General features: G+C 38.3%; 1 protein-coding gene and 1 pseudogene across 9 annotated transcripts in view; one reads left to right on the top strand and one right to left on the bottom strand.

Annotated features, from left to right (window-relative positions):
• The window catches only part of Tasor2 (transcription activation suppressor family member 2), a 43,893-nt gene extending 31,058 nt beyond the window's left edge, over window positions 1-12,835 (bottom strand). For 6 of the 9 annotated variants that reach the window (XM_021180236.3, XM_021180237.2, XM_029468633.2 and 3 more), the window contains exons 1-5: window positions 12,445-12,835; window positions 1,649-1,787; window positions 1,396-1,519; window positions 1,294-1,313; window positions 1,110-1,209 (exon numbers count right to left, since the gene is read on the bottom strand). In XM_021180236.3, coding sequence (XP_021035895.1) covers window positions 1,110-1,209; window positions 1,294-1,313; window positions 1,396-1,421 — 146 coding nt within the window. In that variant the 5' untranslated portion in view covers window positions 1,422-1,519; window positions 1,649-1,787; window positions 12,445-12,835. Of the gene's footprint in view, window positions 1-1,109; window positions 1,210-1,293; window positions 1,314-1,395; window positions 1,520-1,648; window positions 1,788-2,994; window positions 3,210-11,852; window positions 12,062-12,444 lie in introns of those variants that run through there. The other 3 variants (XM_021180238.3, XM_021180241.3, XM_021180239.3) reach the window with 3 other exon arrangements.
• A 1,511-nt stretch (window positions 12,836-14,346) lies between these two features.
• On the top strand, window positions 14,347-14,884 carry LOC110308606 (transcription initiation factor IIA subunit 2 pseudogene; annotated as a pseudogene).
• The last annotated feature ends 840 nt before the right edge of the window (window positions 14,885-15,724 follow it).

Below are 15,724 nucleotides of genomic sequence, written 5' to 3'. Positions count from 1 at the left end.
GCAGAGGTCACCCTGGTCTGCAGAGCAAGTTCCAAGACAGCCAGGGCTACACAGAGAAACCCTGTCTCAAAAAAACGAGAGACCAAAACCAACCAAACAAAAAACTTAAAAAATAGATTTTCAGTTGTCTCTTCTGAAAAGTCTGCCTTTTTAAAATTTATGATTAATATGCAAGTTGTAGAAAAATACTGAAAAATAGGCAAGTTACGAAAATTTCACCTGTTTAATCATCTACTTGAATACTATATGCCATCATTTTTCGTGTATTTAACAACTATATTGTATGGCAAGAAAGAGCTATTCCTTCTTTTAAAATTATTTTTCACAAAGTTCTTACTTGACTAATTATGAGCTATACTAACCCTGCTCTCTGTTCTTATAGTCAAGGGAAAATGAACTCTGACAGAAATCCAATTATCATATGTCAAATAAACTGCATCTATGCTTTAGTGGTAGGGAATACAAAGTATGAATAGACCGAACAAAAAGATTCCTTAAAGACATCCTTCACAGTTCCTCAGGAGAAAACAAAACAAAATAAAACAAAACTTCATTATCATAATTTATCATACTACAAACAGATTTATAACAGCTTTTAGCATTTTTTTCAAATAAGGGGATCATGTGACTATTAGAACATCAGATACTATTAATCTTAATGAGTCAATAATAGAATTGAGGGGCTATAATTTGCTGTATTATTTGATCTCTGGACAAATCTGATTTGTTTTAGAAAAAAAGCAAACTTGTAATATACAAAAATAATCTGGTCAGGCATGGTAACAGATATAAGTAGCCGCACAGCTGAAGTCTTGAGCCCGTAAGCTCCAAACCAACCTGGACAATATAACAAGACCCCATCTCAGCTACAGCAGTAGAGAACAATATAACAAGACCCCATCTCAGCTACAGCAGTAGAGGTGTTTTCTCTTCAAGGATTAGAATTTAAGGGGTCTGTGTTCTTCATACTCTACACAATCAAAAGCATCCTAGTGTAAAACAAAGTAAAATCACTGTATTTCATACCAATCCATTACAACACTGAAATCAGTACCCAGCAATGGAAAAACAAAACATGTATAAAGGATGACAGCCGACACAATACTTACAGCTGTACTGGAATCACTGTGCCATGAGTAGACCAGAGAGTTATATCACACAGCAAACAACCCTGAATCATAAACTGCCCTTTCCATGGAGAGACGAGAGCTTTAAAAAATGAGGACAAAAAGAAGCTGATTACACTGTGAGACATTTACTAAAACGGCAAACCCCACAAGAACTAATTCTTACCATTTTTATTGAGCTCAAGTCTAGAAAGAAACAAAGAGTTTTTATTAGAGAAAGAGAAACAAATCAAATAAAGTATGCATTTTTTATTTCATTATTACTCACATGATTTTAGAAGTGGGTGCTGCCATCTTTTAGGTTCCTTGTGCTGAAAAGCTACAATTATATAAGGACAGGTCTGTCTGGGTCATTTAATAACAGTGTTGCCTGAAAGTTCATAGGGGTAATACTGAAAAAAGGAAAATAAGTATTATTAGCACTATGGAACTGCTATGAATTAAGTTTATCCCAACCTCAGCCAAATCTGAAACTTAGGACATTAGATTAAGAAATACTTTTTTAGGTATAATTTACTCACAGTGACTTAGTTTGAAGGCACAAAAATGACTTCTTTTGTAAGAAACGTTGTAGGTATCTGCATCCATGTGGCAGTCACAGCCGTAAGATGGCCTAGGGTAGTTACCTGTATAATTCTCAGACACAGACTTCAGCTTTCCCTAGAATCAAAACATAAGAGTCATCAAAGTCTTCAAAGAGCAATAGTCTTAACAGTAAGGTTTATTTTAAAAGGAGCCTAATAGGGATGTAGATGTGTTTTTCTCTTTTCACCAGTAACCTGTGCAGTAGTATTCTCCCATTTAAATGATATGGTCTCTGGTGTGTATGTGTGTGTGTGTGTGTGTGTGTGTGTGCACATGCGCGCATGCTCAGATATTCAGATTGTGAAAATTGTCACTACTCCAAGTCTAGTTGACTATTTCCCACTTTTTTCCATCTGTCTATTCAAGACATGTAAATAGGATGTACAGTATACAGGTTTGTCTTTATTTTGTGTATGAATGTTTTGCTTACACATATTATTTGTAAGGTGTCTGAGGAGGCCAGATCCTCTGGAACTAGAGTTACAGTCAGTTTCTAGCTATTATTTGGGTGCTGGAAATTAAACCCAGATCCTCTGGAAGAGTGGCCAGTGTTCTTCTTAATCATTGAGCCAGCATCTGGTCTTTTTTATTTAATACAATATTTTTATTAATTCTTTGAGAATTTCATGTAATGTATTTTGATATTTAAAGGAGTAAGTATTTATTTATACTTACTCCTTTAAATATCAAATTACATGAAATTCTCAAAAAGCTGACTGTAACTCTAGCTAAGAACCCCTCTTAAATTCCTGCTGCTCCGCTTCCCCATTATCTAATTCCTTTAATGTCCCAAAGATTTTGGCCATCTACTCTTTCTTTCTTTCTTTCTTTTTTTTTTTTTTTGTTTTTGGATTTTTCAAGACAGGGTTTCTCTGGGTAGCCCTGGCTGTCTTGGAACTCAGAAATCCACCTGCCTCTGCCTCCCAAGTCCTGGGATTACAGGCGTGCGCCACCACTGCCCGGCCCATCTAATCTTTCTATGCCATCCCATATGGTATCTTGATTTCATGTGATAGCCCCAACCCTGGTTTGGGTGGATCCCACCCTAAATTATTTTTATTGCCTGAAAGGCTTTGTTTCAGAAATGTAAATAAAAGGCTTAATGTTTCTGTAATTCAGTTAAGTAGTGCCAGTCCACTTCCTGAGAAATTACTAAGTGTGAGCTCCTTGGCTAAGGACTTAAATGTCATTTAAATCTCACAGTAATGCTACAAAGTTAACTATTTTCCAAAGGAGAAAACTGAAGCATAAAACTTTCCTGTTAATCCTGTTTAACCATTACCTATTTATATCCTTGAATTTATTGGCTTCCTTTCTCCGTATAGTACCAGTGCCATCTGGTGAAAGCCTTATATTCTTTTTCTTACCTAACATTCCACAGTTGTCAAGTATGTTCAGATCTACATGTTCTCTATTCTTATGTCATAATGATGGTAGAATGGCATAAAAGATCCTTATAAAAAGTAACAGTCTTTTGGCATTTAAAAATACCTTATTTTATATTCAAAACTCAATTACGTATAAACGTCTAACTGAAAATTATGACCTGCTCAACACTAATGAATCTGGCTTTTATTATAGTCATCTCAGGGAATTAACTAAACCTCATTTTATTTTGTAGAGAAGAAATTCACTTTCCTCAGACCTACATCTGGCTGGATTGCTCAAAGGGCTAACAGTCCAACAATAAAGCAATTTTGATTATAAATCTTAAAATGAAATATTTATTCTATGTTTATTATAAATCTTTAAATGAAAATTATAAATCTTAATAAAATTTCTATAATCTATAAAGCAATATACAATTTGGTCACTGTATTCACGGTTCAAAACAAGCTCATGTAGAGCAACTATGTTTTAACTGTTGATGGGGAAATTTTCATAAAGTTTCTTTTATCATTTCTATTAACAAAGATGTTACAAGCAAAGCCAAACTTTCTAAAAGAAAAATTTGTGTAAGTCCGCTGTACATTTTGTTCCTATTTAGATGATTAGTTTAAATAGTAACAGGCTTTTCTGTTGTTATTTTATAGTCCTTATATGTTAGCTCTATTTTTTAGGTAATTCTGTCTTTGTTCCTCATAACAATTCTCTTTTACGAAGGACCCAGACTCAATTCTCAGCACCTATTTGGTAGCTCACAACTGTCTGTAACTTTAGGGGACCTAAACATCTCTTCTGGCCTCTGTGGACACCAAGAACACATGTGGCACACACATACATATACAGGGAAAACACTAGAACATATTAACACACACACCCCAATCCAATTCAAAAACACAAATTCAAAGCTAGCCATGATACACTTGGCAGAGAAAGTAAGACCTTCAGTTTGATGTCAGACTCAAAAAACAATCAATCAAAATTTGAAATACAAATATAGTAATATATCTTTTATGATGTAATTTGAACACTACTTAAGACTAAAATTCAGTAAGTTGTAACTGTGGACAGTCCAATTTAAATTTTTTTGCTATATACATCTAAATTATAACTGAAATTTAATTATTCTACTTTAGACCTGGCATACTAATATTTTATCCTTGTATTATTCAAATACTCATTTCTCTGCCCCAATATCTGGTTACTATCATGTCATGGTACTGTAATGTGTACTCCAAGTATCTCCTGTCTCAGTATTGTAAAAACACTGCTCTTCATTCATTTTCTACTTTGGAGTGGGGGGACAGACAGTGAGGATGCTGAGCAACCAATGACTGAGCAGAGGTGAGAATAGGGCTGGACTTCCAATTCCAGTGAGAAGACGGATAGAGAAAGGAAATTTGGCCATAAGGTGAGGGACCAGTAGCTACTATGAGAAAATGAATGAACCATAGAGACAGATCAACACTAAAATGCAAGTACATCAGAGATGTTGGCTCAGAAGCAGATCTATTGTTTAGAGGATTAGAACAGAATAATACTTGCTCAGTTACTGTGTTATAAAATTTATTTAACAAAAATAGTCTCTGTCTCGATTATTTGGGAGGTAGTTGGGTTAGAGAAATGACTACCACTACTAAATTTCTTACAATATAGACTCAATCAGAGCTTATAACACTTAGTTTAACTGTTCTGATTTTAACCCCATCTCAGTCATCTCTATGGAAAGCTAGAAAGACGGTCATAATTTATTTATACCTTCAATTTTTGACATAGTCCTGTTCCTTGTTAATGTCAAAAATTCTAAAGTGAAAAGGGCAATGATAAAGTGAACAAATGTTTACCAAGCATCTAATTTGTATATGAATAAATCTGTAAAGTTTACATTTCTCCGAAGTCTTGGGTATGTCCCAGCTTTTGCCAATGCCCAGGAAGCTGACATCTATTCAGTTCATGCTAGGTGGTGGGAAGTGCCTTTCTTTAATTCCAGCACTTGGGAAGTAGAAGCAAGTGGATCTCTGCAAGTTCAAATTCAAACCAGCCTGGTCTACAGAGTGAGTTCCAGGACAGGCAGGGCCACACAGAGAAAATCCCTTCCTCAAAAAAACACAAACTCAAAGTTCATAGTTGGACAACTAAATTGAATTCCCTCCGTTGTACTACATTTATGGATTTTGTGTTTGCTGCACTCACAGTTAACTCTGGCATACTGAGCCCATGGGTCAGACAAGCTTGTTCCACAGCAAAATACTAATTTGTTCTAAAAGCAGTAACATACTGAAATGCTTTTATTCCAAGTCTTTAACAACTAATAACACAGAAATTATGCTTACAGGAATAATTTTCTCTGAAAAAAAATCTTTTGAAACAAAAGGCAGAAATCATGTAACTGCATATTTACTTCAATAGAATAAAAGTAAAATACAGTCCCTACCCTAAATTAGTAATTCATTCATTAAGCAAAATAGTCTCTATTGTAGAGAAATTAAAGAACTCAGATTATAAATCAAAGACACTTGGGAGGCAGAGGCAGGCGGATTTCTGAGTTCGAGGCCAGCCTGGTCTACAAAGTGAGTTCCAGGACAGCCAGGGCTACAGAGAAACCCTGTCTCGAAAAACCAAAAAAATAAATAAATAAATAAATCAAAGACACGAGAAAAAAAATATCAATACTATAAATGTGAAGGAATATGTAGACCAAGAAGCATATTATGTTGTATTTACTATACCGAAGATAATTTGAACTTGCTAGCAAATTATTTAAATTCATACAAAATTATGTAATTATGTGCTATTTCAAAATAGCAAATAGACTTAGATATTTCTATTTATCCAGTTGCAGTTGCCTTTTTAAAAGAGGAGGGAGGACTGGAAAGTATTTCCACTGAATTAAAAAATTATATCTACAAATTATGACTTATTCATCTGACTGCAAGTTGGTTAGATTAGGTTGAATATTCAACTTTAAAAATAAATAACTTTATATCTATTTTTCATATGTTTTTATGTGTTGTCTCAGGCATGCTGTGGTAATATGTTAGAGGGCAACCTGAAGGAGTTGGTTCTCTCCTACCACCATGCAGGTTCAAGGAATCAAACTCAGAAAGGTCCACCAGGTTTGGCAGTAAGTGAGCTATCCACTGAGCATTCTCACACCCTCTTCCTTGATACAGGGTTCCTCTTCTTCAACCCCACCTGGTCTTTGAACTTGCAGTGATCTGTCTTACCCTCTTAAGTGCAACATTTAACTTTTGAAGATTGTTTTAAATATTCCCCAAATTTGATCTTCTACAAAGTTTCTGATCAGCTGACATTTACAATTTTTAAAATAATTTTTTGTTTTGACATGATGCCCAAAAGGTAAATTGTTCAAGATCATATAGTTTTGACTAATATTATTTTAAAATGTATCTAGTGTGATACTAAGGATCCAACATGCTAGATAAATGCTGTTACTGAACCACAGCCCCTAGTCCTTTATTGTGACTTTTTAAAGACATCCATATAAACTCTGTGACCAATGTTCTAACTTATCAAATTGGGTTTATAAACTTTAATGCTTTAGCATTAAACTACTAATTTTTGGGTTTTTTTTTCTTCCCCGAGACAGGGTTTCTCTGTATAGCCCTGGCTGTCCTGGAACTCACTTTGTAGACCAGGCTGGCCTCGAACTCAGAAATCCACCTGCCTATGCCTCCCAAGTGCTGGGATTAAAGGCATGTGCTACCACCACCCGGCTAAACTACTAATTTTCAATTAAATGACTGTACCAAAATCACTGGCATGTTGAGTACCTCTCAAAAAGATATTAAGTGGTTTTTCTCAGAAAATATTTTTGGTTTTTTTGTTTGTTTTTTTCAGGAACAACTACTTTTTAAAGTCCATCTTTGATTCTTTCAGTAATTATATCTTACAAAGCAAGGGGCAGATTTAAATCATATTTAAACTGCTTTCATCACTATATATGTGTGTGTGTGGTACTAAGAATTGAATCCAAAGTTTAATACAGGCCAAGCTACCCCTGAGCCATATCCTCAGCCCTGTACTTTTATGTTTTAAATAAATGCCTCAAATGCCCTGAGTATAGAGGTGAAATAGGTTCTGTAACCAAATGAACTAGGCACCAAGAATTGGGGTCAAATAGCTCTTCTCCTAAGAGAAAGAAGCTAGACATTAAAGAGTGTATTTCATCAAGCAACAGTGTATTGACAATTAGCAAGAGATTTACTTCTCCAATTAAATGTCATTATATTTTACTAAATGAAAACAGAAAGTATGCCTTAGGCACATTTCTTATGACAACAGCAGTAATTAAATCAGAAACCAATTTTAAAAAGACAAAATGAAAAGCAAAAGACAAGAAGAGAATATTGTAAAGGAGCTTAGCACCAGGCTGGGTCAAGACTTGGTTTATTGAGTGCTTTCTATAGTAACATATGCCTATCTTGACTTTAAGTCACTCTGAGGCCAGAAGCTCAGAGCTTGGTCTACTGACACTTGTTGCTAACAACTGAGTGATTAGGTAAAGAATTTATTGCTATTGCTCCCTTCTCTGGCCAGGCATCCAGAATCCCTTTGTCCCTTTGTCCCTTTGTTGGCCGGGCTGGTTAACTCTTTGTGACCCAGACAGGAAGGAAAGGAAAAGAATTAAAATTCTTTATACAAATATGCACAGACGTGGTGCACACCTTGAGTCCCAGAACTTGGGAGGCTGAGGCAGGCAGATTTCTGAGTTCGAGGCAAGCCAGGACAGCCAGGGCTATACAAAGAAACCCTGTTTTGAAAAAACAACAAAACAAAACAAAACAAACATACATAGACACACATATATTCACAGGCACATTTACATTTTTATTCACATTTTCATTTACATTAACACAGTTACATTTTTATGGGCCCAACCACCTGTCTCACACACCCCACAAGTATTCATGCATATTTTCATACACACTAATACACATATATATACACATATACACATATAGACAAGACATACATTTTAAAGCTTCTTTTTTTTTTTTTTTATTCCAGCTAGTGGAGAGATGGTCAGTGGTTAAGAACACATACTGATTACTCTTGAAGAGCCCCAAGTTCAGTTCTTAGCACCCATGTTGGGTATAGCTCCAGATCCATCCTCTTCGGGCCTTCATAGATACCTGCTCTCAAGTGCACAAACCCTCACACAGATACATAGAACTTAAAATAAACATAAAATCTTAAAAAAAAAAAAATTCCAGCCAGGCATGGTGAAGCATACTTGTAATCCCAGAAACTCGTGAAACATGGCAGGGAAATCATAGGTACAAGGCAGGATGAGTGACATAATGTCTCAAAAAGAAGCTGTATTCTAACAGATGTTCTTTTGTACTTATTACTGGTGCGAGGAATTAATCCAAGGTGGCCCACATACTAGGCATATATTCTATTACTCAGCATTTACAGCCTTTAAAACATAAAAGTACAGGGCTGAGAATATGGCTCAGGGGTAGTTTGGCCTGTATTAAACTTTGGATTCAATTCTTAGAACCACAAAATAAACACACAAAATACACAAGTGTATATACCATCTAGTTATATCAAAATAGTTTAGTGAAAAATTAAAAACAAACATATTTTTCATTGGTAAGATTAATATAAATGATAAATTAGAGGTAAGATAAATCAAAACCAGTTGGGCAGTATTAAGAAATAGTCAATAAAAAATGTAAAATATTTAAATAGTAAGAGGGCACCTATAATAACTCTGACAAATACTAAGACAAAGTCCTAAAAAATCATATGGCAGAGTCCTAGAAAAATGTAATTTAATAAATGTGACACCCGAGCCGGGCGTGGTGGCGCACGCCTTTAATCCCAGCACTCGGGAGGCAGAGGCAGGCGGATTTCTGAGTTCGAGGCCAGCCTGGTCTACAAAGTGAGTTCCAGGACAGCCAGGGCTATACAGAGAAACCCTGTCTCGAAAAACCAAAAAAAAAAAAAAATGTGACACCCTGTATGTGTGTGTGTATATACATATATATATCACACACACACATATATATATGCATGTGTATATATATGTGTGTATATACATAAACTATGTATTATTATTAGTATTGATATGTTATATATAATAGTTACAATGTATGTTATGTATATATATATACTTACTATTTGGAAGATTATGCAATTTAGAGAAGTGGTATTTTCCAATGACTACTACACAAATGTAAACCCTCTGAAGAACAAGCAAATAAATGCAAACTATTATCAAAATTGATGAATAACAAAAACCCCACAACTATATAAGAAAATATTAATATGTCCTTCCTTTTCCAACCAGTGGGCTAGCCAATACCAGACAATTTTGCCATATATTTCAACTAAAACAATCTATACAACAAAGTACAGAACTTGAACAATTAAAGGTGACATGATGAATTTGCAAACACATTGTACAATGTTACTCTTATCACTAATATATTCTGGAAGATAAATAGCCATTTTTCACCAAAAGTGTTATTTAAGCCAAGATGTAATTGGTTTAGTTTTTAAACATACTAGCAATCAATTTAACATCTAATGTAGTAATTATCAATATATATAACTGGAGTATGCAGTATTTTTACACCTGTAGATATATTATAACTGAAGACTCAGTGTTTTTACACGTGGGGATCTAGACTAATGCTTGTCTACAATACACAAAGCCCTGTCTCAATCACCAGCACAGCATAAATCCAGCGTGGCAGTGTGTTTGTAATCCCAGCATTTTAGAGGACCTGGTAGGAAGATCAAGAGTCCAATTCCAGCCTTTGCTATATACCAAATTCAATGGTGGCCTGGGCTATAATTTAGAGGGGAAAAAAATGTGTAAAGGAGCATGGACACATGCTATAACATAAATTTTGGAACATAAAACAAAATATGATTATAAAGTATGACTCTAAGTTCAAAAACAGGTGAAGATATGTTAGTTAATGAAATAAAGACCATGTTCAAGGAATACTTTCCTTCTAGAAAAGACACACACAATCTTATTTCTAGGTACCTGTAATGTTCTATATAAAAAGATGCAGAAATGCCTGCTTGCTTTTGTAAACACATTTTCACACATAATAAAAATATATTCTTAGAAGGAAAAAATAAAAACAATGCCTTTTCTTAAATGAATCTATAAATGCAATGAATAAGCTATACAATGCAAAAACAAATATCCCAATGTAGTTTTCCTATAGAGATTGAGATGCTTCATCTGAAAGAAACAAAGAAGGATCCTGAGCTTTCCCTGGTCCTCCCCCAAAAGAAAGTACTATCATAAAGCTACCATAGCTAGCCGGGCAGTGGTGGAGCACACCTTTAATCCCAGCATTGGGGAGGCGGAGGCAGAGGCAAAGGCAGGCGGATTTCTGAGTTCGAGGCCAGCCTGGTCTACAAAGTAAGTTCCAGGACAGCCAGGGCTATAAACAGAAATCCTGTCTCGAAAAAAAACAGAAAAACAAAGTTACCATAGCTAAAACAGTATGGTAACTGTTAAAATAGGGCAAAGCAGAGAGTATTCAGACCCAATTTCATATACAAGGGATATCGGACTGCCCAAATGTTTGACTTTCTTATTCACTATTAAAGATTAAAAGTTAAAATGAGGGGCTGGAGATGGCTCAGCGGTTAAGAGCACCGACTGCTCTTGCGAAGGTCCTGAGTTCAAATCCCAGCAACCACGTGGTGGCTCACAACCGGCTGGATTGGAATCTGATGCCCTCTTCTGGTGTGTCTGAAGACAGCTATAGTGTACTCACATACATAAAATAAATAATTCAAAAAAAAAAAAAGTTAAAATGAGATTTTTTTCCCCCCCAATTATTGGATGGGTTAAGATGTTTAGAAAACAGTGCTACCATCCAGTAGCAGAGTAATAAAAACCATACCTAAGGGGAATGAACATTAAAAAAATAAAATCATCCCACAGCATTTAACAGACTGTCTAGTATTATCATAGGAATTTGATTCTACAAGCAGTTATCAGCACATAAAACCTGCTTACAATAGCTGCAGGGGAAAAAAAACCACAGCTCTGCAAAGAAGAAATATCTTAAAAATGTCCACTGACAAGACACAAATGATAAACATATCCAATAATATTTATGCTAATCAGATATGCTACAGGTAACAAGTAGTATCAGGCAAGTTTCCTGGCAGTTTTCAAATTTCAATTTACTTAGATGTTTGGACCAGAGAGATGCCATTTATCTTTCTTATTTAAAAAAAAAAAAGTAGGAAACAAATTGTCAACACACAAACATCATCTTCTTTAAAACTAATTATTGACAAATATTCTTTTTTTTTTTTCCTAACTTGGGCTCTCTATTGATATACACTGGTAACACTGGAGCTACCCTTTACCAAACGATTTCCCAATAAGGGAATATTCGCTTACACTATCAGGTATATGTGCGTTGTCTTAAACCTCTTCCGTAGGATTTCCAACAATCTCAGATTCTATACTATGACATATTCACCCCGCCTTCCTTTTGCTCTTCTGAGGGGAAACACTGTGAGCCCTCAGGCTGTTTATTATACAGATTTAGGAAAAACTTTCATTCGCTTCCCCGTTCTAAGTTTCCCTTCAGAAAGTTCTAAGTTTCCCTTCAGAAAGAATACAGGAGGGAGGAGCTTAACGAGAGGCGCGTCAAACTGGTACTGGTAAACGGAGATTGAGGGAGACTCCAGATCTTCCGAAATTGCTCCAGTTTTGAAAGTAAAGCCATGGTGTCCTACCAAGTGCCGGTTGGTGCTTCCCTCCAACCAACCTCGGGGCCAGCCTACTGCCAGATCCCTTCACCGCTGCTGCAGCCAGTCGGCTGCTGTCTTCCATATGGGCAGGCCCACTTTTACGTAATAAAGAAGTTAAACCATGCCGTGCGTTGCCATAGATTCTATAGAACCCCGAACGCCGACCTGAGGGTTTCCTCAAAACCCCTCAGGGGGGATGAGCTAGGCCAACCCCAGGCAAGGGAAAACTTCAGTGCTGAAGGATCCCATCCATCCCTTGAGGGGGGGGGGGGGGGGGATGGAGCTGCTCTGTGACGGGTGACACAAAACAAACCGCGCCGGGCCTCGGAGCGCAGACACCCATCCGGACGACCGCCACGGGCTCGGTGGGAACCCTGTCTAACCTTAGCTTCTGCAAGGCGGAGCTGAGCGGAGGAGCGTGGGGGTCCCGCATCCCGGGCGACCGAGGCGTCCGCCCAGTGGCCCCCCGCGCCGCCCTGCCCGCCCACCAGTACGCGCCCCGCGAGCCAGCCACGCTCTTGCTTCCCCACGGGGTCCTCGCCCCGGACGCCCCAACACCTGAGGGAAAGAGCGTTACCTGTCGCCGGCGCGGCCGCCTTCCCTGAAGAGATGAGCTCAGCACTCGGTGTCCTCCTCATGCTTTTCCAGCCTGTCCCTTTCTCCTCCTGACCCCTCGCTCCGCCGCGTCTCACGACCTCGCCTCACGAGCCCCGGTGTCCCGGCCGCGCGCTAGCCCCGGTCCCCTCACAGCCTCACAAGCGGGAAGCCGCTTCCAAAACAAGCCAGGCGCGGGGAAGGCGTCCGCTCTCCAGCCCCCAGGGAACCAGCGACCGGAAGTGAAACCTCGTGCACACGGAGAAAGGAAACACAGCTCCGAAGACAGAAAGTGAAAACTAAAGCGCCGTGCTCGCCTCGCCGCGGCCAATCACAAGGAGGACAGCAAGGCGCAGGCGCGACCGCCGCGGGCATCCACGTTGCTCCTGCTTTTCCAGTAGGCGAAGGCGCGGGAGGGGGGGGGGGAAGGGCAAAGCTAGCTCCGGATTGGACGACCCAGCCTTCCTTGGTTTCTCGCGAGATGTAGGCGGCAGGCTCTAGAAGGCGTGCACAGGAAGTGAGGCTCCTCAGTCGGAACCTCTTCTAGTGTATTGTGGGTTACTCATGGCCGCTTTCTGGCTTTTTCTGTACCAGGTGCTGTAATGGGACAGGGCAAAAAAGTACAGAGGCGCTTCCATCTTGTCTCCTTGCTGAGGGCATTTTAGGTTTAACTAAAAATGATTTTCTTGATGGAAAATTACCCAGCTATTCTTGACTGGAAGCGAAGATGTCACAGCTAACTTACTTTCTGTCAAACTGCTTGCTGGTCTACACCTCCTGCAGCTCCTGAGTGCGATCTAGGATGTAGTTTTGCCTTTAAAAGCCCCTTGGTGTAAGGAAGGTGTAAATGCTCAGGGCTACACTTCGTCCGAAACCCTAGCTGGCAGGAGTAAAGACAGTTAACTAGCTATAAACTGAAGGTCATCTTCAGTGACTCTGGTGATGCTGGTTGGTCTAACCCAAGTGCCACATCTCTCTGCTGTTTGATTTTGCTGAATGTTAAATCCATACAAAACTTAAGTTCATTGAGGGAGTTCTCCAGAAGAACTTGAAGTTTATTATTTATATGAGTGTTGAGGTGACCATAAGTAACAATTCAAGTCTATCCTTACTATAGATAAGAACCGCTGAGAGAAATTAAGCAGTACCAAGGACCTTGTGCCATGGTTGAAAATTTGTTACGATGAGATTTAGTCATTCAGTGGGCGAGTATACTTGTGGGTAGTTCCATATTAAAAACTGGGATTGGGCTGGAGAGATGGCTCAGCGGTTAAGAGCATTGACTGCTTTGCCAAAGATCCAGAGTTCAAATTCCAGCAACCACATGGTGGCTCACAACCATCCATAACGAGATCTGACACCCTCTTCCAGAGTGTCTGAAGACAGCTACAGTGTACTTAAAACTAATAATAATAATAAAAATAATAAGGGCTGGAGAGATGGCTCAGTGGTTAAGAGCACGACTGCTCTTCCGAAGGTCGTGAGTTCAAATCCCAGCAACCACATGATGGCTCACAACCACCTGTAATGAGATCTGATGCCCTCTTTTGGGGTGTCTGAAGACAGCTACAGTGTACTTACATATAATAAATAAATCTTTTTAAAATAATAATAATTAATTAAAAATTATGGTCACCAGCAAGGTAAAGACAGACGCTACTCATAACTGAGTTCATTGTAGAGGTGAATTAAATTATAAGCTACCACAGTTATTTCAGGTAATAACATGGTGCAAAAATGAATGAAATGCTAGTAAATGAAGTTGGAGGTGGAAGACAGGAGGAAAAACACAAAACAGAAGGAAAACACCAAAGATTTAACAAAAAAATGGGATGTTTAAAGTCAAAATCCAAAGATGAAAGTGAACCTTGGAGGTAGAGCTTTATGAGCAGAATGGAAAACAAGTGGAAAGCACCCCATCTGTGAAAATGTGTTCAAGATTTCAATAAGAACTGGCACAGGGCTGTGGTTTCCTCAGCCGAGGAGGTGGTCCCAGGGGGCTCCCTACCTGTCTCTGCTACCACGTGGCGAAAGCACTTTCCCTCAGGGTATCAATGAAAGCCTGAAGAAAAAGTAATTGCTTCCTTTAAAGCCATGGCATATCAGTTATACAGAAATACAACTTTGGGGAACAGTCTTCAAGGGAGCCTTGATGAGCTCATACAGTCTCAACAGATCACCCCCAGCTTGCTCTTCAAGTTCTACTTCAGTTTGATAAAGCTATAAATTCAGCATTGGCTCAGAGAGTCAGGAACTGAGTCAATTTCAGGGGCTCTCTAAATACATACAGATTCTGCCATAATATTTGGACCTTTGTATTGAATGATGTTGAATTCAGAGAGGTAACAGAACTTATTAAACTGGATAAAGTGAAAATTGTAGCCTCTGATGGTAAAAATACTGGCTCCAATACTACGGAATGAGTAGAGAAATGTGACTTTTTTATGCCACCTTCTGTTATTTTCATCGCTTTTTTAAGAGAAACAGAAGAGTCTTTGTTTTTAATTTATTCTCACGATGCAGAAATGACAACACTGTGCTATATATACTACCCAAGAGTCCCACAGAGAGAAGCATGTGACTCTGTTCTCTTAAATGACCTTTAGTACACAGCATAAAGAAATGTAACTTTTTTTTAATGACAAATCAAAAGTGGTTGCCTTCATAAGAGTATTCTTCAATAAACTCGTTTTAAAACTTTAAAAAAAAAAGATTTCAGTAAGTGTGCTCTGAAAGTGAAAAAAAGCAAAGAATATTCATAGTATCCAAGGGCTAAGAAGAGTCAGCGAAGTGCCTACCAGAGAAGCATAAGGACCTGTGTTCTATCCCCATAACTAATGTAAGGGGGAAGGTGGCCCAGTCTATAATGCCAGCACTGAGGAAGAGGAAGCAGACAATGCCTGTCTAGTCTACTTGTGAATCTAAGGCCAATGAGAGACCCTGTCTTAACAAATAATTTGGACAGGTCCTGAGAAATAACATCCAAGGTTGACCTCTGATTTCTACACACATCGTACATATGGACCCACAGACTTACAAACATACACATCAACACATACCTCTCACATACACACTTACACACGTTATAATACCCTTTCTTAGTCATTGTTCTATTGATGTGAAGAGACACCATATCTTAGAGTTTTACTGCTGTGAAAAGATATGACAAAGGCAACTTTTTTGTTTGTTTTTTCAAAACAGGGTTTCTCTGTGTAGCCCTGGCTGTCCTGGAACTCACTCTGTAGACCAGGCTGGCCTCGAAC

This window comes from Mus caroli, unplaced genomic scaffold, assembly GCF_978045245.1.
Source record: "Mus caroli unplaced genomic scaffold, Mus_caroli_1 scaffold_15, whole genome shotgun sequence".
Taxonomy (NCBI): Eukaryota; Metazoa; Chordata; class Mammalia; order Rodentia; family Muridae; genus Mus; species Mus caroli.
Note: the sequence above shows the minus strand (reverse complement) of the source record. Positions and strands in the feature narration are given on the sequence as shown.